Source organism: Hirundo rustica, chromosome 2, assembly GCF_015227805.2.
Source record: "Hirundo rustica isolate bHirRus1 chromosome 2, bHirRus1.pri.v3, whole genome shotgun sequence".
In the NCBI taxonomy this organism is placed as follows: domain Eukaryota; kingdom Metazoa; phylum Chordata; class Aves; order Passeriformes; family Hirundinidae; genus Hirundo; species Hirundo rustica.
Genome location: NC_053451.1, coordinates 68,216,588 through 68,243,679, shown reverse-complemented (window position 1 = coordinate 68,243,679; position 27,092 = coordinate 68,216,588). Strand labels below are relative to the sequence as shown.

Genomic DNA, 27,092 nt, shown 5'->3' with positions numbered 1-27,092 from the left:
AGTTAACAATTGTAATTATTGGACTGCATGTCATTTGGCCAATTTTCCCCCCGTCCCTTAACATTTTCAGTTTTATTCTAAAATACTTCACCCAATCACACATAATTGAAAACTAATGCAAATGCCATCTGTATTTCTTTGTTGAGGGCTTTAGAGTTTGGGATATCATTATTTTTCCAAATCACTGCTATGGTAGACTGATACACTAGCTTGAGAATAAATATGCCCTAAATTCTAAATTGAAAACAGATATTTCTGTTAAACCGCAATGTGCGCTGGCAATATTGTCCATGAAATACCAGAGCTGAGTTAAGGGAAGTACTGAATATTAGAACTGAGATGCATTAAACAAACAACTATGAACTCCTTGTTTGGTGCTTTGTTCTTAATTTGAGCTTCTTGTTGATACTCATTGTCAAACAGAGATTTTAATAAATTGAAAAGTCTTCAGATATGCCTATGATGCTGTGCAAAGCTACCATACAGTTTACAAGCTGGTTTTAAGACAGAATTATTAGGGGATAGAAGCCTCAATGATTTGCACAAGGAAGTATTATTTTTCCCCTTTCTCCCAGAGGATAAAATACTCAGACATTCCAATCATTTCTCCAAAAAAGTATTCAAAAATTGCAGATAACACAAGAAACTATGCTCTAACTTTTCTTTATGTCCACAGAAATCAAGCCTAAAGGCTTTATTACAATACATACAAGTCTTATCTTGAAGCATTAATCAGAAACCAGACAATATTTAAAATAATTTCAGTTCTGCATTAAACAGTCATCCCCACAAACTCTAGTAGCTTCATGAGATGAATTGTTTTAGAAGACAGTCCCATGAATTGCTGCACACATGCCAAAATTTGTTTACTAGGGGCATTGAAAGCAGGTGACACGCAGCACTACAAGCAGGACGCGCAAGGAAAGGTGAAAAGGAGTCCTTACTTCTTGCCACTTTAGATCTTGTTCTTGTAACTGCTCTTTTATCTTCTGAAGCTCTTCATAACGGATTTTGCGCAGTGTCTGCAGCTCCTCTGCACTGACATCATTCAAAGATTTACTCCTAGAAAGGGAAAAGGGAACTCAGCTTTGTAACATCCTAGCCCTCATTTACACAAGTGAAACCTTCAGAGAAACAGAGAGATTTGTATTAGTACAACTGAATGCTCATGAGTGTTATTTTGAATGGAGCAGGAAACACACAGGCAGCTGAATGAGAAAAACTGGGATGTGCTGTAGTGCCAACACACAAGTCATTAGTTAGGCATTTGAGCAAATAAAATCAGGTTAAGGGAATATAGCATCTCTGTACATCTCCACACTGATCATTCACATTGAGCTCCTCATAGAACACTGCTGCTTCTGTTTTGTTATTCTCTTTATTAATCTTGTTTCTTTCTTTCCCCCTACCCCAAAGTCCAAATTCCCATCCTTTGACTTCTCTTCTGTAACAGCCACAGTATCACCTCCTGTTCTTCCCTTCCTTAGGTTAATCATAAAATCAAAGCAGTTATTGATGCACACTTCCAAAAGATTAAGAGCCACTCACTGCTAAATGCTCAGCTCATGGATATTGCAGGCCCCAATAGCCTATACTGATCCTCCCCAAGCCTCTGAGATGCTTCCCATTCAAGTTGGGATTACACAGCCATCTTCCTCCTAACTTCTTCAACATGTCTACAGTTTCCCCCAGGAACTCCTACTTTCTAGTTCCCTTTAACCTAAATTCCTCAAAAGTCACCTTTCATGCTCTCCTCCACCACATGCTATTTTTTCCTTTATTTTTTCACATTACAGTGATAAACATAACAGGACATTTAGTTCAGATATAGGACAAACCTCCTGATATGATCTGACCACAAGCATCTGAGACAGTAAGCAAAATAGCAAAATGCAGGTGTTTCATCATAAGGTTCAATGGTGTAGTACAAATGGAAAGCTAGGTTTCAAGGGCTTAGGGGTTTTTTTTGTTTCTTAGTATTCAAAAATGCCTTTGTTTTCATTTATCTGAAGTGTGAGTTATAGAGGGATGTAACTAAGTTCTAACAGGACTTGAACATGTGGCACTTCTCTGATATGATGGAAAATCAGATAAAAATCAAAACAGATTCAGCAGAGAGCCTTGCTCTAATCTGTTGCATTCCAGGAGCTCTCTGAACTAACAAACCAGACTCTCACTTCCTCCCAAGAGGCTGAACTCACTTTCATTGGTAACATAAGACTGGCCTCTAGAAATAAAGACTTGGGCATTGCTTTGTCGTATCTGCTCACTTACCTATTCTCTGAATGAGAAGAGTGCCCAATTCAGCAAAAATCACCTGATCGCTATTGCAGAAACTCTTGTACAGTTCTTTTCCACATTTTTAATGCTTAAGCTTACTGTATACTACAGTAGAACTGTTTTGGGGTAACCAAATACTGCATAAGGGTGTATCAAATTTGTTCCACATGAGTTCAAGAAAACATACATGACTATAGTTTCCACTTCTTTCTCTTGAGTTACTATATCTGCCTGCAACAAAACAAGAAAATCTTGACCTGAAGAAAATATAAAACCTAAGTAAAGTTATATTCATACCATGGAACTGGATCTTAGTTTTAATTTCAGTCTAAACTAAAAAAACCTAACTGATTACTTGAGTCTTCTGCATGTCCTTCTCCTAAAACCTAACTTTTTTTGAAATATTTCACATTTCTGGAAGTGTTTAGTCATTTGCCAGGTTTGCCTCAGAGTAAAAATAGAAAAGCAAATAAATAATTAAATTTAATTTAAAAAAAAAAATCATTAGAACACCATGCATTCCCAAATACTTAACATGCCATCACACTATAAGTGGAAAAATTATTTCTCTTTGAGTCGTAGTTCATTACGAACATCTAAGTTCCCATGACACAAATCTATAAGTTTACCACTGAGCATTCAATAACCTGGAAGATATAAAATAACCCCAGATCCTTCACCAATCCCATAGTAAATGCCACTGCTGTTAATTATTTGCAGATTCTAGCTGTACAGCCTTCAAAATAAAATATTTGTTAATATTGTTTTGCACATTTTGAATTTTTAAAGCCTAATTTAAATACAAAATAAGAAATATTTCACTTCAGCAGGAATAAAACATTAAAGCTGATTTTCAAAGTGCCTGGTAACCATAACTTGAATACACAAGACAGCAGAGAGAACTTTTGCCATATACATAGCTTTTATCTCTTACATTCATTACGTAAACTGCAAAGAACAGAACAACAAAGCATCATGCACAAGTTTTCAGCATGAGTCTTTAGCTACTGTGCATGCATAAAGATGAAAAGAGGCCAAAAAAATAGCATTATAATCTTTCAAGCTTTTATAAAACTTACCCTTGCTCATCAGAAAGCTTTTGAAACAGTCTGAGAAATCAGAAACCAAAAAAGAAAAGATTCAGTGTCTTGATATTGATAACAACATCAACACCATTAGTAGACCAGCACTCTCACTCAGTGATGGGGAAACTGAAAACTTGGGAAGCAGCCAGCATGGAATAGCACAACAGGAATTGGACACCAGTCAAAAAACACACACGGACTTGCATGATGGGCAAAGTTGGGCAGAACTCTCAGAACAAGGCTGCCTGCAAGTTTCCAACACTTTTCATTTAGCAATTCTGTATAAATAGAGCCTTGTGTTATTTCTGCACCACTTCAGTGCTGCTGAAAAGCATGATGCTCAAAAGAGACTCATTTCAATAAATTAAAATTAATGCCAGCTTGAGTCCCAACAAAAAGTGAGGCTTACAGAAGTTGTTTTCCTGTTATTTCAACCATTTCTGACACTAACTGAAAGTAATACTTGATGTGTACCAGAATAAAAGACCCTATATGGAAGTTTAGCATATTAATCCTTGAACACAACTAATCCAGGGCAATTCAAGGATTTTTGGTATTCTTGAATATGAGTATTTTATAATATAGCTATTTAACTGAATGAATTTTTAAAACATGCAATATTTCCAAGCACTTCAGAAATATTTCTCAGTGAAGCTCAAACTTTGTTAACAGTATTAAGCTTAAAAATTAAATGCAGCAACATCAAAATATGAACTGGAACACAGAAGTGTCTTAGTCACAAAGTAATGATGCACAGCTGGGAGATCTGCAACTTGCAATGCCGTATTTTCACACCTAAGTAAGTATTTGGAACCCCACTCTCCCCCAGTAAATACAAAATTCAAATGAGAGATAGGAAGTACTTAAGAAACAGTATTCAGTCAGACAAGAGAAATTTTGAGGATACCTGGAAAGAATTAGGGGAAAGAATGAATTGAGACTGTATGAAAGTTGGGGGATAGTATTGGCAGAATAAAATGTCACCATGGACTTTAATATTGCATAGACACACAACTTGCATGCACCATGACTTTGGGCAGGCAAAACACTTTTTTTTTTTTTTTTTCCACTTCATCTAAGAACTGTAGCAGGATCGTTTACAAGGATATTTAAACACAGGTGCCAGCAAGAATATCAGAATGCCCATTTCCAGATTTTGTCTTTAAACTTTCATGTGTTTCAGAAATGTTTTCACCTATTATCTTGTAGAATAAAAGAAAATATTTCTAGCCTCCACAGTCTTTTGAATAACCACTATTCCAGTTCAACCATGGAAAGAAACTTACACAGAACTTTGACCCTGAGGGAATGATAACATAATTTCCCCAAAGTGGCAGCCTAAAACTAGAAAAAATTATAATTTTTTGTTGAAAATATGGTATTGCAGTCATGAGCTTCTATTCAAAGCAAATAAAAAGCTTGTTCAAGGACAACACGAACAAACAGCAGATTGGCACTCTATGAATGGTTCAGCACAAGATGATGCTTTTCTCAATGGGAAGGGTTCAAGGGCACTCAATCTGTGCAGGACACAGCCTGACCTCTCCACCATCTGCCGTTTCTTGTGTCTAACTTTGCTGGCCTCCCTGATCGCTTCCCACTTCTTCCAGTCTTCTTCACTGCATGGACCTGGGATAAAATTTACTGGCTGGACGTTGCTTCCCACTTTCCAAGATTCAATCTTGCGGGTCAGCATATCATCCTTCTTATGGTGTAAAGATGGTGACAGCACCCTGCCATTGCTCTTCCTTTCCTCTGGTATCGCATTTTTTTCAAGTAAACATAGAAATTTGGACCGGATCTCTTCTGGAAGACTCCATGGATCAGGAAACAGTGCTGGGTGATACTTGTCGGGAGCACCTGATAAAGGCACCTCTTTTTTCTGAGAGAGGACTTTACGAAAAATCATGTCATCCTTTTCCAAATCTGGAATCACAGTTTGGCCCTCTCTGGGTTGCAGAATTATCTCACCCTCTAGAGGAGGCTCCTGCTCAGAGAATTTCTTTAAATACCGGGGGTCTTGAAGAACAACTTGATTCACATGGAAAGCCCCAGTTTTCCGAACAAACAAATCATCGTTTTCCAAATCTGGATATAGACATCCATTTTCCTCATCTCCTTGCTTGCCTCCTGGTATAAAGGAAACATTCTTTCTACATTTTATGAGCCTAGGGCCAGATGTAGGATCAATTCTGGTCTCCATTTCAGAAGACATGTAGTCAGTGTATTTTTGCAGGGCCTGAAGTAACGAAAACTGACTGAAGCATATAAAACAAAAGGAGGGAAGTAAAAATATCATTAACTAGCAAGAGACAAGCAGATCACAATGTATTGCAGTATATATTTGGTTTTGACTCGCAGTATCCCAAGCAGAATGACGACACCACTTGGCATTCACCACCACTGACCACAGCACAGCACACACCAACAAGTGCAAAGGTATCCTGGCATCCTAACCTGGCTCAGAAACATCACACTTACATGCTCACACACAAAGCCAGTAACCCTATGCAGCTTGTTACACTTTCACATTTACACATTTCAGAAGGCCAGCAACTTATGGCTACATTAAAAGAGAAAAAAACCCCAAACCCAGGAAAATACCTAAAAACCAAAAAAGCACAACATCACGGGACATGTTTTAATTTCATTTAGCTGTTGCATATCCAGCCATTTCTTTTTGATGCATCAAGAGAACAGCTCATGCAGCAGTATCAACCTGGGCTGATCAGAAGACTCCAAGATTTTTCCTTCTGTAATCTGTGACAATGAGCTTCCCACATATTCAGCAGCTGGCTTATAATTCTGATCCCTTCTGCAGCTACTGTTCCAGTCAAAACTTGATCTTGATTGATTAGCAACAACGGTACAGCCTTGTTTGTAAGCAAATTCCCCTTCCTCTGAATCTGATCTCTTTCTACTGTGCAGCAGCACGAAGAATGAGCAAAGGAAAAAAAAACCAAAAACATGAAGTGTACTCACTGAGTAAAATGCACAGTGGCAACAGTATAACAAAAATAATATTTCAATTATTTAAAAGGAAAATATAATAAAACATATCCTGCTGCTACACTGGCAATGAAAATTTAAAAATTCAAAGTCATAGAACTACACTTTATTTAGGCTTTGCACACAGGAGAGAAACAGGCATGCATGAAAACGCACCTGAACCCTTGAATCTCTTTATACCAGGGTTTGAAAGAGGATTTCTTGATTTTTTTCCATAGCAATTCTTCCTCTGGAGTCCAAAACTTAGGAAGAAATTTGTCAAAAGCAACAACTGTATTTGGCGCTGAAGAACTTAGCTTGCGAAAATAGAGATCATCTTTTTCAATATTTGGGATGCCTACTGCTTCCTCGTCATCATCAAAGTACCCAGATAATTGTGAAGGATTGTTAATTCTTGGTTTGTTTTCCTCTTTAGTATCCAATTGCCTCTGCCTCCTCTGGTTACTGTTCAAAATATCCAATCAGTTAAGATATTCTAGGAGCAACTTGACATAAAGAATGCAAAAAGACATGCTTTTTGGCTCAGGAGCTCAGCGTTGTGAATGAAGCATATTAGTTCTCAATTTCATCACCGCAGCACCAGAAATAATAAGATATATTAAATAAAAGAAAAAAATTAAAAAGAAGTTAAATGGTTATATGAGCATCCTATCTCCTCCGGCAAAAATACAAAATTTGACAGAAAAAGCATATCAAATTATCAGCTGTGTTAAAATGCTGATTAGAAGACTAACTTTATGGAGTTATTCAAGGGCTGTGATTTAGGGACCGCAATAGTTACTGGATCTTGGATTAGTATCTCTGACCTCAGTGGTTCAAGCATTGCAGCTAGTGGACCAGCTGGATAACTTTCTCGCGAGCAAGATTTAGGAGAGTCATTGTGCAACATGAAATGATGTCCAGGTGCAGCAGAGCTTACAGGGCTCTTTTTGACTAGAAATCTACGATTTGCTAAGTCATCCAAAACAATGTCGGGGAGCCTTCTTTCATCTTCTGAATCAGAGCCACTGTCATACTCATAGATGATCTGGAGGGAAGCTGGATTTGTGAGCCCACACTCTGCTCTGCTATTTTGACAGGAAGCTACAGGATTCGTTTCACGTCCACTGAGGTTGACCGAAACAGGAATAGAATGAAGACAGTGAAGTCATGAAGGTAATGGTGAAACTCAAGAACTGCCCACTAATCTCATCTGTATGCATCAAGAAGCCGGACAACTGAAATCCATCACTATATTGTTGAAGCTTTAACAATCAACTAAAACCATAGATCTATCTCTCGTTAGCTTGCATTTAAGACCATTTAAATATATCTGGAGTCTGGCCAGCTCCTAAACATTACACAAACATGAAAAAACAATCTAAAAAACCAAAACCGAAAACCAAACCACACAACCACACCAAAACACCCCCCTTCAATAAAACATGGAAAATTAAATACTTGACTTTTTATTGCAGCAAGAGCAGCTTTTCTTTAACAAAGAAGCAACTTATTTTAAAAATTCTAAATCAAAGCCCATTTTACTAAGACCACACACCAGTACCTTGAAAATGTTCCATCTGACTCTGTGAAAACAGGACTTGCCCAGCTCCTCCTGTTGTCCTCATTTTTCTCTGTCCTCTTCTTCCTTAAAGGTGCTGGCACATATGCTGTCTGCTTGTTTTTGTTGGGTAAGAAACGATTGAAGTCAGTGGTGGGTTTTGGTTCAATCACAGAAATCCTACGGTAAGACCTGTCATCTTTATGGGAGTCATGCATTTTGGAAGGCAGTTCCGAGTCTGTGTCACTGTCACAACCTTAGAAGAAAGTGGAAAAAAAGGAAGATACAAATATCATTCTCTAGACATGTGCTTGTAGCTAAAACTTGAATCAAAGTCTTCTAAAATCAATGTATCTCTGTATTTGAGATGTTTCAGCTGCAAATTTGCTGAGCTACTGACAGGACACTAGGAGAGATATTTTTAGAAGTCTGTGGCAAAGCTGTGATAACATCCATTAAACTCAGTTTGGTTTGCATGCTCCTACTTGCATTTGTTCCATTCTTTCATTATCACTGCTCCCTGCAGGAAATGAAGTGCTGGCCTCAAGACTGAAGCCAAAAAAACAGCACAGAAATTTTTTTATCTGCAAGATAAATTTACTAATAATGATGAGTTAACAGCAAAAATATATCAATGTGCTCATCTCACCAGATTAGCATCCAGTAGAAGCCCAGGGTACATCACATTTGTAACATGGGTAAATGTTGCCTTGCACAGATCAGCAATGCTCCATGGAGCCTCTGCTCAAGGATTTTCACAAAATCCAAAAACCTCACATTTTTTGTGACTTAGGACTACAAGTTGGCATTGACCTTTAAAACCAGCAGAGGAACACAGGCTAGAGTGCTGCTTTAGAGATCCAGCGTCACTCTCTTCTTGTTACTTTTATTTTCATGACAAACTACTAAAAGTAACAAATACTGATCAGTATTTAACAGAGGTGGGAAAAACCTGAATATTCACAAATGAAATTAAGATATAGTGGTTTGACAGAGTCACCCTAAGAACAAGGCAAGAGACTTTTGCAACTGGTGAATTTTAGGTGACCCCATCCAGATCTAATTTCAAGTTATTTCCCTTACAGAAGTCTGGGAATATACCCTGGACATACACACACCCTAATGTGTCAGTGAGAGCAAGAATTTAAGCAACCCTTCCTAGGAAGATCAGTGTGAGCAGCGCTTTTTTTTCTACCAACTGTTAGAGGTCAATATTTGCTTAAGCAAAATGCAACTGCAGCAGTTGCAAAACTAGAGTTGACTTTCAAGCTGGTTTAAGTACTGGATATCCAAGTACCAGGTCCATACATTGTCTTCTTCCACACCCATAAGACACATGTCAACAAAAGATTTCAGAGAGGAAAACATACCTTCACTGCCACCTTTCAAGGTTATATCTGATGAAAAGCTTGTGCAGGATCTTGAACCAAGAGAGTCCAAGCTATCAAAGGAATCGTCTCTTTTGTGAGTAGCTGAAGATGAAAAGGGCTCTCCCCGGTCAACGTACCAAATATCGCCGTACCCACTATCTCTGCCACTTCTGCTTGGCTGGCTGGACTCCTCAAGTGCCTACAAAAGTAAATTTTGAAAGGTCTCTTAATAATTTAGTTTGCAAATGCTACTCATGAGCATTTGGAATTCACAAACAAACTTCAGCGAAGACTACTGCAAAACTCTAAAACACATACACAACAACACATACAACTTGAACCAGGAGACTTGATAAAACATCTTAAATTTTGTACATCTCAGCCAAAGAGGATTGAGATAGGGCTCTTCACAACCTCCCACATCAATTAGAGCAGATGGATTCTGAAATTCATATGGGCAGCAGAAGAACCAATGTGAGCTAAAAATCATTCCTTTCATGCAGAACTCGATAGCAAGCAAACCAAATAAAACTACTATGTTCTCCAAACTAAAAAGAAAATTAAACCCCCGAGACTGTTTAGAATTGCTGCAGTATAACAAACTATAAACTTAAGGCTATTAGTTTAGTTTCCCTTTTTGGATTCCTTACCTTAGTGAATGCTTGCCCTAATAACCTCTCAAATGCTTTAAGATTGAGGCATGGACCATTATAATCAGGGTCACCTTGAGCTTTTCTCCCAAGCCAATATAATGTAATCAAAACCTAAAAACAAACAGAAAAAAAAAAAAAAAACCTGAATACAAACTTAATTATTTTCCTCTCATGCCATGCACCAGTGTAAAAGAATCTCAGCATGCTATTAGATATGTTTCCACAATGAACTGAAAAATCTTGCATACAGTATTAGCTATGATTGCCACCAAAATCAATTAAAGAATGACATGATGAATCTCACGTATCTCAAGTAAGTAGATATAAGTACTGGTTTTGATTATTACAAGGATTTGGGAAAGTAAGCTGCACATAGAGATCATTGTAAAATGGCATTAATTTGCATCAGATAAATCAACAGTTGAAGAATAAGTTAAATATGATAGTACCATAAACAGAAGGATTTAAAAATGATTAATCACAACTAATGCGTAACTGTCTTACATTTTTCACTCTTCTGCTGGTTTCCTCTGGTCTGAAGCAGGGCAGAGAATGAGATAAAGAAAAGAAAACAGAAAGTTTTAAAATTGCTGACTTAAAAGTCAATTATTATTCAAGATGTAAAAAGTTTCTAAACCAATTATCAATCAACATAAAATATACAACTATGACTGCTCTAAAAGAAATAAGAAGCATTTCATTTTAAATACAGTCATAACTCTGTACTATTTCAATTGTTACATTTAAAGTGAGAAGCTAGCCAATCTATTACAGTTTCTGTTTTGAGATGAACACAGAAAGGGTCTAGGCATTTTTAATTAGCTCTTATTATTTACCAACAAAATAGAAGTAGAAAACAAGCTGTTGACTTTGGGAAATATAGCCTCCATTAGCCAGGGAGATCACAGAATCATAGAATGGTTTGGGTTGGAAGGGGCCTTAAAGACCATCTACTTCCAACCCCTCTGCCATGGGCAGGGACACCTTCCACTAGACCACGTTGCTGAAAGCCCCACCCAGCCTGGCTTTGGAACCCTTACAGGTATGAGGCATCCACCACTTGCTGGACAATCTATGCCAGTGCCTTCCTACCCTCAGAGTAGAGAATTTCTTCCCAATAGCCAATCTAAACTGACCCTCTCAGTTCAGTCATTCCCCCTTGGTCTTATCACCCCATGTCCCTGTAATAAATCCCTCTCAAGATTTCTTGTAGGCTCACTTTAGCTGCTGGAAGGTTGCTACAAGGTCTCCCTTGAGCCTTCTCTTTTCCAGCCTGAATAACCTCAGATTTTGAACTCCATATGAAAGGAAATTAAATTGTAACTTTTCCTATTGTATTCTTTTCTAAATTATTTGCCTTAGACAACAGAGAACACTTTAGCCAAGAGTTAACCTTTCAGACTGAAAAACGGGAAACTGAAACTGGGACATCTGGAGAGAGATGATGTAGGGCTGAAAGGCTGGGTTTGAGTTCTTTTATACAAACACATTTTTCAAAAAATATTAAATATATATGCAATCACTAACCTTAGGGAACTTTTATATATATACACCCGGTCTGCAGCACACCTTAGACGTGTACCAACAGATACTCATATTGGTCCTGTTCTCCTGCTCACTTTAAGAGCAAGAAGAAGAAACTTCTTGAATGGGAGGCTCTGAAAGCCTCCTGGTCCCCAGGTGTAAATATTCAGGGCTGGACTGCAGTGGTTGAACAACATTGCTGCCTGCAGCACCAGCAGTTACGGAAGAGCAAAAGGCTTAAATGCACCAAAACAGCTCTTCACCTGCCCCAGACATTGGTTTGGAGCTGGTTTGGCTGCAAACTTCACACACAGCACAGTGAAGGGGTTCAAACAGAAAAGCAGACACTTTACACACAGCAGTAGAAAAACCTATTCAAACCAACAATGTGTCAAGGTACTTATCCTGTTTCTGTCTGTCTAGGAATACACTAGCCAAAGGTTACAGGAAAAAAGGGAGAATAAACCATTCAGGAAGAAGTAACAAGTGAGTGTAATGAGGACAGGGCCTGGTCAGCCTAAGCATAAATCTTCAGGGAAATGGAATAGTCAATGAGACGTGACAACCATCAGGGACACAGACCATCCCGTCCCTTCCCTCCTCATCTTTCTTCCTATTTTGAGAGCACCCGCTCCCACTCAGTGGCTCTAATTGCCTTGCCCATCCCCATATCATAAAGAAATCAGGCTATCAGGAACACAAAGTCCTGAGATAGGTCTGACCTGCGCAGTCCTTGCCTGCAGCTTCCTTAGTATCTCATGCCAGAGATGCCTCTGGCATTGCAGCTAGTGACCTCTTTCCCACAGATAAGGAAAAATCCTCCTCCTTTAATGTGAAATACTTACACTTCTTTGTTTGTTTTTTAATCCCTTCCAAAAGTCATTGCTATTCGTTATTCACTTGAGACTATTTCTGAAGGAAAAAAAAAATCCCCATTTTTTCCAGTTGGCTAATTTTTTTGCCAGTGTCCATGTTTGCAGGGCCCACCATAGCTGTGACCTAAGGTGCTACTAGAGACAGGTTGATTTCCAAAGCAGAGAATCGAAAACTATTCTTATATCAACATTACACTTCTCATACCCAGTGGAGAACATTTTAAAGGTTACCATTCTTTACCATAAATTCTTTTTCTTAGCAGAATTTCCACTTTCTTGCAATTATAAAAGCAGAGGCCCTTGCTAAGGATGCCTTAATGTTTGCTCCCAAACTTCAGCAACCCAGTAAGGAATGGAAAACTCTACTCTTAGCTAGCAGGAGCATGTTCCCAAAAGGCTGCCGGCCTTCATGACCAAAGCTACAAGACTGAACACAAGGATGTTCACTTCTGCTTTCCTTGAGTTCTCTGGGATAATTTCAGTGAACTGTTTCTCAACAGGAGCAGTATTTAGTTGTCTTTATATTTCAATAAAATTTCCTTACTGGAATAACCACAAATACACTAGGCCTGTGTACTTGGACTAAAATCAACACAAAACTAAGGACATTCAGGTAAACAAGTCAGCTTGAGACCAAAAATGCAAGCAGGGAGATATTTCACAAACCGGAATGACAGACCCTGCTTCTTTCCTCTTTACTCTGCTAAAAAACAGACAAGCTGTTTACTCTTCATTCATGAAGTTTCTTCACTTGCATTACTATTCTCCTTCTCTGAACTGCATCTATTGATTTCTAAACCTTTTCAAGAACTTGTCACAGTACACACAGTCTGAACAGAAGAAAAAAAAACAACAAAAACAAACAAACAAACAAAAAACAACAAAAAAACCAAAACCACCAAAAAACCCCCCAAAAACCCACCAACAAGAGAAAACCCTGCTGATCTAGAACACTGTTCCTCACTTTTATATTCATGCATTGATTATTTGATGGTGCTTAACCAAGGAAAAGGATAATCCTGAATAATGTCCTAGAATCTGCGTAAAATTATAGGTATATAATGTTTTTGGTCAAAAAAATCCTGATTAAAAAATAAATGTTTTTACCTTACCAGAAGGTCTTAAAACTAATTTTTGACCTACAAATTTCACAGCTACATCTCCTCTGAGGCATGCAACTTGCAAAATATGTAGTTTGGATCCACTTGTTAACATTCTCTGTGTGAAATAAGAGCCTTTAAAGCCTTTTGTATGTACAACCTGTCTAAGATCATCTGTGTTTAGTTGCACATGCCATTGCCCAATTCCCTTCCAGGACACACCATTTAAAATACCAATTGTGTATTTTAAATCTATTAGTTTAAAGAGCTTTCAGGAGGAATGAATTTTTTCCTCCTGAATTTTTATTTGGATGAGTATCAAAATAGAAAAAAAAAAAACAAGGCTTTTAACTCAATTGCAGTAAATGAAAACAATAGAATAATTGTACTACGCAGAAGTTCTTCATGAAGTGTTATAAAAACGCAACTACTGTGCAATCTATGCAAATAATTCATCTAGGGTCTTGTGTATAACTCTGAACAACTATGGTTCATAGGAGGGGACAAGACAAGACACACCAACCTCAAGCAAAGCAAATTCCTTGCTGATGGAAGAGGAGGCATAACCCTACAACTTTTCTGACAAACTATTACCTAACAGCAAGCTCCTGCTCTCACCTCCAACTCCCCTCTGCTGAAACTGAAACACTCAGTTTCTCACATCGTATTTGAATAAACTATTTAGAAGATGGAGTACAAGAACTTCAGCAATATAGCTTTTAAGCTTTTTAAACACTCTTGCTTACACACTTACAACCTTACTTTAAACATAAGTCTGTAGCACTGAAGTGCGCACACAACTGCTTGTAGAGTCGTTTCTTATATAACAGCTAATTCAGGAACTGATAGGGTAGCTCACTTGCTAAAGTATCTTCATCAATGCAAAAAAAAGCCAATACTACATATGGTTACTGTGAAAGAAGCCTGCTTTTTCCTGTTTTCATCCAAAGTTGCCATAGCTGATGCTAATCATACTCTTTATGAATATTAGTGTAACCCAATTTCTGGTTTGAATAGGTGAATACCTTTATACTGAAAGATTTAGGTGGGCTGCTGCTTTGCTCAGAAGGGCACAGCCAAGGCTGCATCTTAAAACTAATCTGCTGAAATAACCCAGTTCCTCCTCACAATGCAATGCAACACTACTTAGTAAATCACTTTGTGTATTTTTTAACATTAACTTCTCTATCTTCCCACAGGTTTTCTGTATTTCCTTTTGTTAACAATATGCCTTTGCTAAAGATGTCTGAGCTATGCAAAGAAAGCTGCTAAGTAGAGCAGTTAAAATCTTGTTGGAAAAATTTTATTATAAATACTTCATCTGCTCCTGCCACAGTCTCTGCATTTAAGCATTCATTCTGAAGCTTAAAAGAAAACCAACACCAATCTACCTATCCTAACCTCAATACCAAATTCCAGCTAACAAAGAGGTCTCAAAACTATTAAAGTAGAATCCTAATTCACAAAGCATGAACTATAAATGTTGGCAGTGGTATTAACAAAAGTTTACAAACAACTTCAAGATTAGCTACCCTGGAAAAGATCTCCTAATCACCACATGAAAGTCTAAAGGCCACGAGATAACACGTGGGGGATATTATAATAGTAATTGTGAAGCACAACCGCATAAATCCGAGTTGAATGCTGATGAAAAAAGATGTGAAATAACCACCTGTGGAGAAATAATACCTTCTGTGTAAATCATCTCATCTACGTCAATCCTTGAGCAAACAGAAGAAAGACAAATGGGACAGGAATAGCTCTCACTTGTTGGTGCGTAGTAATGCGTAGAGACTAAATACCTCTGTTACATTTGAACACAACACATATTGACAAACATCACTTCCAGCTAGCACGGACCAACAGATACCTCTCTAACAGAGACCACTCTACAAGAATAAAGCAAAGTGACGTGGCAGGTCAGCATGCTGAGCCGTGGAATTTATTCTCGGCTCCACTGTTTGCTCAAGGTTAAACAGCAGAATTAGTCACCAAGGCCCTAGCCTGACAATACAAAGGCTTTGGCAGTAGCTCTGGCTGAAGGATTTCCTGATCCCGCTCTCTCCTCCAGCCACTCCTGTTTGCTGCCCCTGTGATTATGCCAACACAACCCTGAATCACACTGTGGTTCCACACTGCCAGAGGGCTACACCTGCTTTGGTGGGTTCTTCCTAATATATATTTTCAACCCCCAAATGGCTTCCTGCTCTGTTTTAGATCATGCTCATACAAACAATCGGACCAGCACTGTGGCAGAGACATGTTGCTGCAGAGGAGTGGGCAGGGGTCTTGGTGAGGGAGGACTTTGCTCCATATACCAGTACCGGAGAATCCCCATGTGATCACCTTGAGACAGAGGTGCTTCCCATTTTTAAGGAGTGATGAAAGCTTGCTGGGCATTTAAAATGAAAATAAAATAAATAAATAAACTGTAGACAGTCATGCACCTTAGAGGAGCTAGCAGGCCACAGTACTTTTAAGAAATTGTGACCTAGACTTTAACTGATTATAAAATACATCCACTGACACCTACAGACACCTCTCCAGTGCCTTCATACAAAAGAGCAGTGCATTTTAAGAAGCTATATATATTTGTTTTTACTTATTTGAAAACTTTTAAACAATAAACTCAATAGTTTGGATTTTATTTTTCTGACACATGATAAGGTTTTCTTTCCCCACATCCTAATATGTATTAAATTCCAGCAACTGGCAACTCATGATGTCAAATCTACTTTAACACTTCACTTCATTATTTTCCAGAAAGAACAATGTGAGCTCAAGACCATATCCAAAATACCAGAAGTCTGAGCAAAATTCTGGAAGATGATTTTAAAGCATCCCATTCAGAGAAGGGTCTGTTTCTCATGTAGAAACATCTTTAAATATAGTTATGAATTGACAATTTAAAATTTTAAAAAACCAACCAAACAAACAAACAAAAAACCAAAACCACAACCAAAGAAGCAAGTTTGAGCAGAGATTCTTCCTCCCTGAAATGAGGGTTAGCTGCCAAGAATACATGCGGTCCTGTCCAAAGTGATAAGACAAATCTGAACCCATTTACGGGGAGAAAGAGGGAACAGAGACACTCCCACTGATAGAAAGGAATGTGCCAGTGACAAATGCACCCTGCCCAGTGCCAAACCCATCCCTTGGTGACGAATACTTCAGAAACCCCAACAGCTGCCAACCCTGTTTTCTGTCCCTTCCTCCGAACTACAGATCTAACAAACACAAGACTTGAACAGATTGCTGTTTAAAAAGAAGTACTGGTACTCTCCCTTTGTGCTTCCGTCCATCAAGGCAGCAGTCACACCCCCAAGATGCCCTTTGAAGGGCCTGGAAGAGCCATACTCTGGCCTGGGAGCTGGAGCAGATCAACTGACTGCAGCAAAGCCCACTCCCCAGCTCCTTGCTGAGCTCCAGGCACTGTAGTCCTACACCGACCAGCTTCACTTACGATTCTGAGGAAGATGTCAGAGGACTTGAAGGACTCCTGCACTCCCGCCGGGTATTGCTGTGCAGGAGATGAACACTGCCCGTCCAACTAGCAGCAGGCTCATGCTAAATTTCAACCTCTTTGGCCACCTACTCAGCTGCTATTAATATTGCTGTTATCGGGTTTCACTGAATTCCCACGTGCTGCTGAGAATAGAAAGGCTCCAATGGAAGATGTGGTTGCTGCATGGGTACAGAAACATGAGGACATTCCTCCAGCACTTGGATTCTTAGCAAATTGATATTCAACCCCAAGAGTCATAGTTCACTGCTGAGAATGCTGGAAATAAACCAGCCAGGCTATGGCTGCAGAGTTAGAGAACAGCTTTTGGAAACAAACCTTTCTATTTGACTATAAAAAGCACATACATTTTCCATAGCAACACATCCACCAGAGCCAGTGCCACTCACATCATAACAGCACAGAGAGTCAGGTATAAAATGACAGCAGAAAGCATTTCTCCATGCCCCAATGGAACCCCTGGCTGACAGCAAGGAGCTCCATGGGCCCTGATGAATGAGCAGCCTGTCTCCACCCCATGCCCCCACCTACTAATGCTGAGGGGTGGAGGAGAAATGCTCAAGAAGAGAAAGGCAGAGAGGGAACAGAGCCAGCCAACACCCTCCGTGGGAACGCATCACCAACCATGGCTTCAGAGCCTGTCTTCTCACACTGCCTCTTGAGCATGGTGCTTCCTTGCTGATCTCACCCATTATGCTTCCACACCATTCTGAAATCCCTTATCAAAACAAAAACAGGCATTTCTAGAAAAGTGCATCACCCCAGCAAGTCACCAGACGATAACATTATCCATTTCCTCATGCTCTTTTCCGACCCCTCCCTGGGTGGTCCATCTCTGCCAGCTTCCTCATATTCCAGTCTAATCTAGAGGCTCTCCCACAGAGAAAACGAGCATCCTGAAGGGAAGAAGGCACGCCTGTCAAATAAAAAATAAAAATAAATCCCCCAGAAGAACAAGCAGAAGGGCTTCAATAACCTGAGCGCTCTTTGGCTCTTGTCTGAGGGGTGAGCAGGGCAAGAGGTATGAAGCCCTCGCTGCAAGTTGCTGCTGCAGCAAAAAATAGGCTGATAGGATCATGCAACTTCCTGATCAAATATTAAGCTCTATTAAAGAAAATTAAAGCTGGACTGGATGATCTCTGAGGTCTTTCCCAAAACATATTGTTCTAAAAATTATAATAATTAATGTAGAATTGTTGATTCGTCTCTTTCTCTGACTTTTTCCTACTCTATTCCTCAGCCTCTCTAAAAACTCCTCAGCTTCACTAATAACAGACAATTAAACTGTATATTTCTTGTACTGTTTAGTTTTCTTGGTTTTTCCAGGACAAAACTAGAATGCTTTGCCAATATGTATTGGGTACTTTCAATTCCAGATCTAGACTGGCACCTACAAAATAAAAAACCAGCAGGTATTTTATTTCTGAAATCTAGTGGTCATGTGTCATACATTTTGGCCAGGAAACATAAGAACATCCACTGACTTTTGTGAGAAAAGACGGACTCTCTGCACAAGGTATTAGTTGTGCAGTTGACTCTCAGCTCACACAGAGTGTTAGGAGTTCTCAGATCACTTTGTTCCCACTCAAGAGGGCTTTTTAATTTCAGAGGTGAAATTAATTCCTTCTCAAGAAAAGGCACTTTAATGCACACAGTATTTTAGATAAATCAATAGGTAGCTATGATATCAGCACTTACATAAGCTATAGGTTTTTATATCTTCCCAAGTTTTGATATTTAGAATTTGGAGCATATGATTTTGCTGCATCTCTCCATTTATCTCCCTGCTGACTTTTTTTTTTTTAAACCTGTACATATTTCAGTTGACCTTTGCATAAGGATTACATTAAATGTCCCTCTCTTCTACCTTCTTCCTTCCTTGTACCTCAAGAATCAACAGACTTGAGAGCTCATCCTGTTGATCATCAGGATCATTTGCCTACATTAACTTCTCCTGCATTTAGTTTTAAAGATCCTACAACCTTCATATCCTTGCACAAATCTAGATCATATTGTATAAATTTTGTAGATTGATTTGAAGAGAAGTCAAGATGGGGAACATACAATTTTGCTAACAATCTTTCCAAAACAAATAGTTGGTGTATCTGGGAAGTCACTGAAAAATAAGTATCAAAATAGACAATTAAGAGCAATCGTATAAGTTTTTAGAAATCTATCCAAAACCACAAAAATGTGCAGCTGCTAACTTTCTCAAAAATAGTCCAAGGGCCTTATTAAAAAAAAAAAAAAAAAAAAAAAGTATAAAGTCTATTATTTGCTTCAGCTAAGCTGCAACAACCATTCCAACTCACAGCATTTTTTTTGAAGACATGACCAAAACTCATTTTCTCTACTGCCTGATGCCTCTTTGCCATTATTAGGTATTTCCAAAACTATTGTCCTTTTTACTCCCAACTCTCACACCTAACTGGAATATTTCAACATCCCACTTTCCACACACAGATACTAGAGGTCATTTTTTAGAATAGCCCTGAATACTGACCACATTAATTCCCACCAAGCCTTGATGAGACACGTCTGTACCAAATCCAGGTATGGATAAACAAGTCACTGCAAGGTAAATTAGGGTAAAAAAATTTCCATCTACCAGCTACTCCTAGCAACGGCCTATGTGCACTCTCTTACACTCAACCCCCAGGATTAACACAATTGTTCAATTTAGATAAAGCATTCAGAGGTGGTCCCTTGGGAAGAGCTAGGATTTGGCAGGTTATACAACATTGCTCAGAGAGAGATATTTTTATAACCTCTGTATACAGGGAAGAGGAAAAAAACACCCCAACAATCTTCTTCATTCAGTGTCCTCCCCCTTGGTCCATGCCCAGGGAAAGATTCAGTGAATATAATCCTTTGTTATCCTTGTGTCAAGCAAGCAGGCAATAATTCAGAAGTGCCTTGTGTATAAGCAAAACAGTTTACCACAATTTATAACACTCAAAAGCAAGGTTTACTCAGTTCCTCAGGGTATGCAAAAAAAACAAAACAAAAAAAAGCCGCAGGACTCAAGTCTATGCTGCATAATTTATATCAGATATTTGGCAATGAACATATTGTCTGATAAAGAAAAAGATGACTGACAGTAACTTGTATGGGGTATTTCTGTGTTCACACTTGTGCTTACATCCAGTTTCACCAGTCCAAATAGGTATCTTCTTGGCTGTTGTTTTTATAACACATACTCAGAACACAATTCAGAAAGAGGTGACTCAGAGTTACCAGCAGGAGCTACAGATGCCCTATTCTTGGCCCATAAAACTAATCCAGGATTCAACCCATTCCAGTCATGATCTCTTCAGGAAAGCCAAGACCCATAAATGCCGTGTATATGTATGAGGGATATCTTCTGGAGAAGAGGCAGACCCCCTGCATTTTGGGGATACTTGGAATTTATAGCACCTGAGAGTCACTTCACAGATTACCAATGGCTCATTTTTTTCCTTTAGAGCAATTCCAATATAGTGCTGGCCAAACTGCTGCACAGGAGGACAGAGAATAGGGGCAGTGTTTATGCCAGACCCTCTTTTCATTCTAAACTTTTGTTGTCTCATTGAAAAATAAATGCTTTTTTCTTCTGCAGTTCAAAGGGGGACTACTAAAAGCACAGTTTTTGGGAAAGAGTCATATAGCTAGTACTTTGAAAAAAAATTATATTTATTTATAGAGATATAGAGCAAAGATGAAGAAATGGAGGTGCAAGGTAAGAGCAGCTTAGTCCATGATAAAGATTTTGGAAACAAGATAAAGTGATGCTGCATTTGTCCTCAAGTAGAAGTAGAAGTAAATCACCTACTGCATGATTGAAACATATAGTTTCGTCTCTACATTTAAACTAAAAGCTTAAAAAAACTACTGGGTTTTCTCAGTAATATTCTGGCAAAATATTTCACAAGCAAATAAGAAGCACTGAAAAAAAAATTTATAATGCTTCCTTTTTGGAATTTTGCCGTATTTTCTCTATGTTTCTTTGTGTTACCCCAGCAACACAGAGCACAACATTGTCACTCATCACACAGAGCACAAGAGTATGGAATAGAGACTGAACCTCACTTCTCTCTATTAAAGTCCATTCCCTATTAACTTAAGGTGATCAAATACATCCAAAAGGAATGAGATATGCAGATAACGACTGAGCTTTATTATTTCCCATGTTTTCTTGACCTGCTTGCATTTCTAAAAATATATTTAGAGCCAGGAAAGAGCTCCTCAATTAATGCAAAGTCAAATATTAAGCTATGCAAGGTTAACAGAAAAAAAATACTGAAAGAGGATGTATTGAACCAGCTCTACCAGAAGACACGGTGAAGTATCAGCAAAATTTAAACCAAAAACAAGAAACAAAAATCAAATGGAAGTCATCAAGTGTAGTACACTTAAGGAAAAACGTGCCCTTTTCTTTTAGGGAACAGACAAGATCTAAGACAAGTATATGTCACTTTCCATATTTCCTGCAATTCTCAGCTCTTGAAACATCTACAATTAATGGAGCTCCTTAAGTATTCAGCTATTCTGGTTCAAGTTTCTTATGGCTTCAGATTTATTTCTCTAACATTTGAAATATCTAAATTCAATTTGTTGTTATCAATAATACTGGATAAATATTACCTTTTTTTATTAGCTTTTTTGGGTGAAAAACAATTTTTCCACCCCAAAAGAAAACAGTGCTTTAAGGCTACTTGGAACAGCCAAGTCAGAGGGTATTTTTAAACGTTTGCTCAAAACATTAAAGTTTTTGGGCCAGGTTTTCTGGCCAAGTTTTTAATGTTGGAAAAATGAATGCTTCTTCACTGTAAAGTGAGAGAATGGGTAAAAGTCCAAATACTTGATTTGCCAGAATATAAGAAGACTTGTGTGGGAGGCAAAAAAAAAAAAAGGGTGGGAGGAGGAGAAAAGTTAAGCTAGTCTGACCATATACCTCTGAAGTTGGACAGTTTACATTTGTTCTGACCATCCCAACCAACAGAAACCAAATGTGCTATTAGTCACTTAGGAGTTTCTGTTGTAAAGTTAGAGGAGTCTGAGAATAAAAACGTTAGAGGAGTCTGAGAATAAAAACTTGAAGAAAATTAATGATATGGGAAAACAATCCTAGCCAGGGAACTATAGATGATCTCACACTGCTCTTTCACCAGTACTCATGAAGTATGTAATTTGTATCACAAAACTGATGACTGAGGGGAAAAAAAGGCTTAATACACCAATTAAGACATCACCAAAATGCTTCAACAAGCTATTACAACTAAGTCTGCTGGTAGGGAAGGAGTGGAACAAAATTCTGCTCCAAGTGAGGCCATGGCAATATTCCCAATGTCTTTAATGAGTGCATGAGTAAATGCTAAATTAGGAATCTTCCTTCTCACGAGAAAGAAGATACTACATGCATCAAGTCTTGGAAATTACCGTTAGCCATCTGCAGAATTTCACCAACTGCCCAGCCAGATGAAACACTGGAGAAGTGGGCTCCTTAAAACACACATGGTGGTTGTAAGCTATCCTTCCCAGAAGTCAATCAAACCACAGAGACAAAATAACACAAAAGCAACCCTCAGGCTCTTGATGGGGTTATTCTACAAATTCCTTCTCCATCAATCCTCATAATCTCTACATGGAAAACAGACACTGTTTTTCACCAAGGGAAGATTAACAAAAACCTTGAGACTCTCATCTAGGAATCCACAGCTCTTGAAAACTAAGGGTGTCTCAAAACCTCTGTGAAGCATAATCATTACTGCATTTAATCATTGGAAAGATTATCAAACTCATGGTTAAACTGAAATGTATGGCAATAGCTCCAGTTTACTCCAAACTGCAGCTTCCCATGGGGCAGTATGCATGCTACATTATCAACTGCTACATCCAGGCCTATTACCTTGGAACTGTCTATGGAAGTACCCCTTTTGATCTCAAGTGTTTGGCCCTGTTTTATTCAGAAATCCCAACAGCAACAGTGTTGTCACTAAATTCATAGTTTTACAATCCAGTGAAAAGCCAAGGACTTACCATTATTCTGCAATTAGGGCTAGACAGGATGAAAAATTAAAAGGCAGTTCAATAAGATTAATGGGATGTTTCTCCTCTTGATTATACTTAATTCTACCTGAAACAAATAACAACTGCCGAAGAATAACACAAAAAAAAAATCACCTAAGCAGTCTCATCGTCAACATGCACCTTACAAGAGTGAGACTCAGAATAATTACCAAGATCTCCCCTCCTTCTTTTTACTTCCAGCTAATAGAGCTACAAGAAGAAATTAACTCAGTGTGGTGGAGGAATACCCATAGTATCCTCCAATGAGGAGAGGATACATCAATATCTGCTGATAGCTTAGGAAGAGGTTGCCAAATCACAGCAAGAACCCAGCTATTCCTTGACAGGAAGGCAACCACTAGAAAGTACAGGAGAAAACAGCAGGATGAACATACCTTCACCCTTTGACCCACAGCTAGTACACATGGATGATAAGCTTGAGCATTATCATCAGATTTGGTTGCCAGACTGCAAACTGTTGACCACATTACCCACACAATGCTGAAAGCATTACGCAATAGGCTACCACTTTCTTACTGCATAAAGTCAGACAGGCGGAAAAGGCCATGAAAAAATACCTGGAATGCTCTTAATGTATTATCTTCTCTCCATTTCAATGTAGATGCAGTTAGTGGTCCACTTAACCTGCTACAGTAACATATTTTTAAAATAAATTTAATAGAAGTCCCTTTTGTAGATTTTTTTTTTTAGCAAGTGAAGGTACAAAGACATACAAGAGTCTTCATGATCAAGGAAATGCATTTATGGCAGAGCAGGACCGTACACAAGTTTCCTAGGATACTAAAGAATAGCTCATACTGCCGCATAAGTTATGCAAGCATCCTCTTTAGTAACGGCAATCAGTGCTATCAAAAGCAGTTCACGATATAACAAATCATCCATCTGTTGGACGCTGATTTATTGAGAGACGCCGATTCAGAACCGCTCCAACAGTCAGTAAATATCTACTGCTCAAGGAGAAAGAAGATAAATATGAAGCCTTCTGCCATACTGCATTTAAAGCTCTTCCCTCAGAAAACAGCACACTGAACACATGCAAAAATATGTGCCCCAAGTTTTTTTCAGGTAGGAAGGAATCTGTGGAAGCTTCTGCTAGGGAAAGAAATACAGAACTGTTGCATGAACTCCAGACAGAATGTCAAACATGTAATTGCTTCAAATATTATTAAAAGTAACATAGTTATTACTTAAGGCCCTGAGGGGAAAACCCTGACACAGGATAGGTACACAGGTGAGTATACTTGAACTTTTTTTTGCAATAGAGTTTGCAATAGAGTTACCAACAAAAACTGTGCAGTCCTTCAATAAGGAATGCCACGAGGAAAATAATAATAAATTAAAAGCACAGAGATATAGTTCTTTGCAAAGTGAAAAAATGAACTCTCATCTCAAATGCACTCCCAAATTTCTTCTCCTTTTAAGCAGCGACACTAAACTGATGAATGCTGATAGCACAGAAATCAAGAGATTGGTTGTGAAGTAAACAGGCCACTTGAAATACATAAATGCACATTTAAATTAAGTCTGTGCTGATTTTCAATTTGTAAAATCTCATATACACTCATTTTGAGTGTTATACCAATTCTGCTCAAAAATAAGTTCACTAACACATTCATGATTACAGAGCAGCTTGCAAAAAAAAAAAAAAAATTGTTTTTAAATTCTACTTCCTTCACAAAGGGTGTTATTTTTGCTAATTTTAGCTTGCTTAGAGGATCCTGTGTTTCATGGGTACAACCAAGGCTTGCCAAAGTTCTTTCACAAGTTGAAGACTGGCCAGTGAGCACCACCAGTGGCAGTAGAGCTTTAGTTAAAGCAAAAAGCTATTCCCTTTGAAAAATTAGGCATGTCATTATCCAATGAAGACAATATCACAGTATTTACTCTCTTAGATAATTATTAATTTTATTGCAGGCACAAAGATTAGAATGGATTGAAACTTGCTATATTTAACAAGACAACTTTTTCTGCACTTTCTCTTCTAAAAGTCTTAAGTTAACCATCTATACCCAGTTTGTCTTGTACTCTTCTCTTTGTTCCTGTATCTTGCTGTGTTGACCATCACTTTAAAAAGTCACACACTTTCAAATTCAGGCCATAAGCAAATCTCTGTTGTATCCTCTACCACTAGGAAAGTACAAGGTAATGTTTTCTAAGAACTACCCACTATTTTTTTTTTTTTGTACATAAGGATTGGGGCATTATACACTTTAATAAGCAAATGCATGGAAACCTGTACAGTTACCTATTTGTAATACCATTAAAGACTAACCTTTCATAACTGTCATCTGCCCTGTACTTCAAAGTGTGCACTCTTTGAAGCTGACCTGGTGTTGCTGTTTGTTTTGTGAGTTGCCTGGCAGAGACATCTGAGCAATAGCAAATGAAAACAGCAGGAAAGGATCTTTACCAGGTATCCAAAATTAGGTGAAGAGTTACAGAAGGCTATTCCAAATAACAGCAGCAGTGGCACACAGACTACCTACAAATTAGAAGGAACCAGAAACCAAGAAGATGCTACCTCCTCTTCATTTACAGTAAAAGCAGATTATGGGTTTTTTGCAGGTAAAAAAAGAAAAAAAAAATTAAAAATCTCAATGCACTTTTTTTTAAATTGAAGGGAGCTTTCATAATTTAAAATTGCATTAACAAAGAAGTCACATTACCAAGAGCTGAAGTAACCTGAACTATAATTAGCTGGAGTACCCTCTCATGTGTGAAGTTAGGAAAAAGCCTCCAAAGTTTAGAATTTTTCTTCCACTGTGTTCACAACAGCTTACTTTAGCTTTTAAGGAGGACAGTCTCTCCTGTGACTGCAGATGCACAAATAACAGTAACATGTTCCATTAAATGTTGAATGCCAAAACCTACATGCAATTAAGCTTGACCAAACAGTTTCTAGGAGCTTGAACATATTTGCTTTCCTGACAAAAATTCTACAAACAAAAGCTCCTTCTATAAGTAGTGTATGCATGCCTTTGGTACACGTCCATCAAAAAGATTCCTGCCCTGGGAGATGAAAGCAGGCTTCTTCTCTCTCCCCGCTGTCTGACTGATCAGACATTAGCAAGTCATTTTTAAATGATGGGAACCACACAAACATTCTTGGGCAACAGGTGACAAGAAGAAATTTTAAGTGTTCATTGCTTCTCCATCTCTCTTGAACCCTAATTAAGATCAAATCATGGAATTGTTTAGGTTAGAAAAGACCTTTAAGATCATTGAGTCTAACCATTAACCCAGTGCTTGTAAGTTCACCACTAAACCATGTCCCCAGGTGCCACATCTACAAGTCCTGTCAGTATGCTAAGGATGGTGACTCTACCACTGCCTTGGATAGCCTGTTCCAATGATTCACATGTGTTTAATTGAAGAAAATTTTCCTAAAACCCAATTCTAAACCACACAATTGGATGGCCATTTGGCATAATTTGAGGTCATTTCTTCTTGGCCTGTCACTTGTTACTTTGGAGAAGAAGCTAACCCCCACCTGGCTGCACCCCCCTTTCAGGCAGTTGTGGAGAACAATAAGGTCTCTCCTGAGCCTCCTTTTCTCCAGGCTAAACATCCCCAGCTCTCTCAACTGCTCCTCATCAGACTTGTGCTCTGGACCCTTCCCCAGCTCCACTGCCCTTCTCTAGGCACATTCCAGCACCTCAGTGTCTCTCTTGCAGTGAGTGGCCCAGAACTGGACACACAATTTGAGGTGCAGCCTCACCAGTGCTGAGTACAGAGGGACAGTCATTGCCTGGTCCTGCTGGCCACACTCTTGCTGATACAGGCCAGGATGCCACTGGCCTTCTTGGCCACCTGAGCACAGCTGGCTCATGTTCAGCTGGCTGTCAACCAGTACCCCCAGGTCCTTTTCCGCTGGGCAGCTTTCCAGCCACTCTTCCCCAAGTATGGAGTATTGAGACCCAAGAGCAGGACCTGGCACTTCACCTTGTTGAACCTTTTCCAGCTGGCCTCAGCCCATCCATCCAGCCTGTCCAGATCCTTCTGTAGAGCCTTCCTACCCTCCACAGATCAAAGTTCCTGCCCAGATTGGTGCCATCTGCAAACTG

At 38.7% G+C, this 27,092-nt stretch overlaps 1 protein-coding gene across 10 annotated transcripts in view; it reads right to left on the bottom strand.

Moving 5' to 3' along the window:
* The window catches only part of LMO7 (LIM domain 7), a 131,084-nt gene that overhangs the window by 34,281 nt on the left and 69,711 nt on the right, over positions 1–27,092 (bottom strand). For 2 of the 10 annotated variants that reach the window (XM_058419505.1, XM_040056155.1), the window contains exons 5-12: positions 10,442–10,472; positions 9,935–10,048; positions 9,285–9,483; positions 7,918–8,170; positions 6,531–6,818; positions 4,907–5,623; positions 3,360–3,389; positions 945–1,062 (exon numbers count right to left, since the gene is read on the bottom strand). In XM_058419505.1, coding sequence (XP_058275488.1) covers positions 945–1,062; positions 3,360–3,389; positions 4,907–5,623; positions 6,531–6,818; positions 7,918–8,170; positions 9,285–9,483; positions 9,935–10,048; positions 10,442–10,472 — 1,750 coding nt within the window. Of the gene's footprint in view, positions 1–944; positions 1,063–3,359; positions 3,390–4,906; positions 5,624–6,084; positions 6,286–6,530; positions 6,819–7,180; positions 7,481–7,917; positions 8,171–9,284; positions 9,484–9,934; positions 10,049–10,441; positions 10,473–16,899; positions 16,998–27,092 lie in introns of those variants that run through there. The other 8 variants (XM_058419506.1, XM_040056157.1, XM_058419508.1 and 5 more) reach the window with 6 other exon arrangements.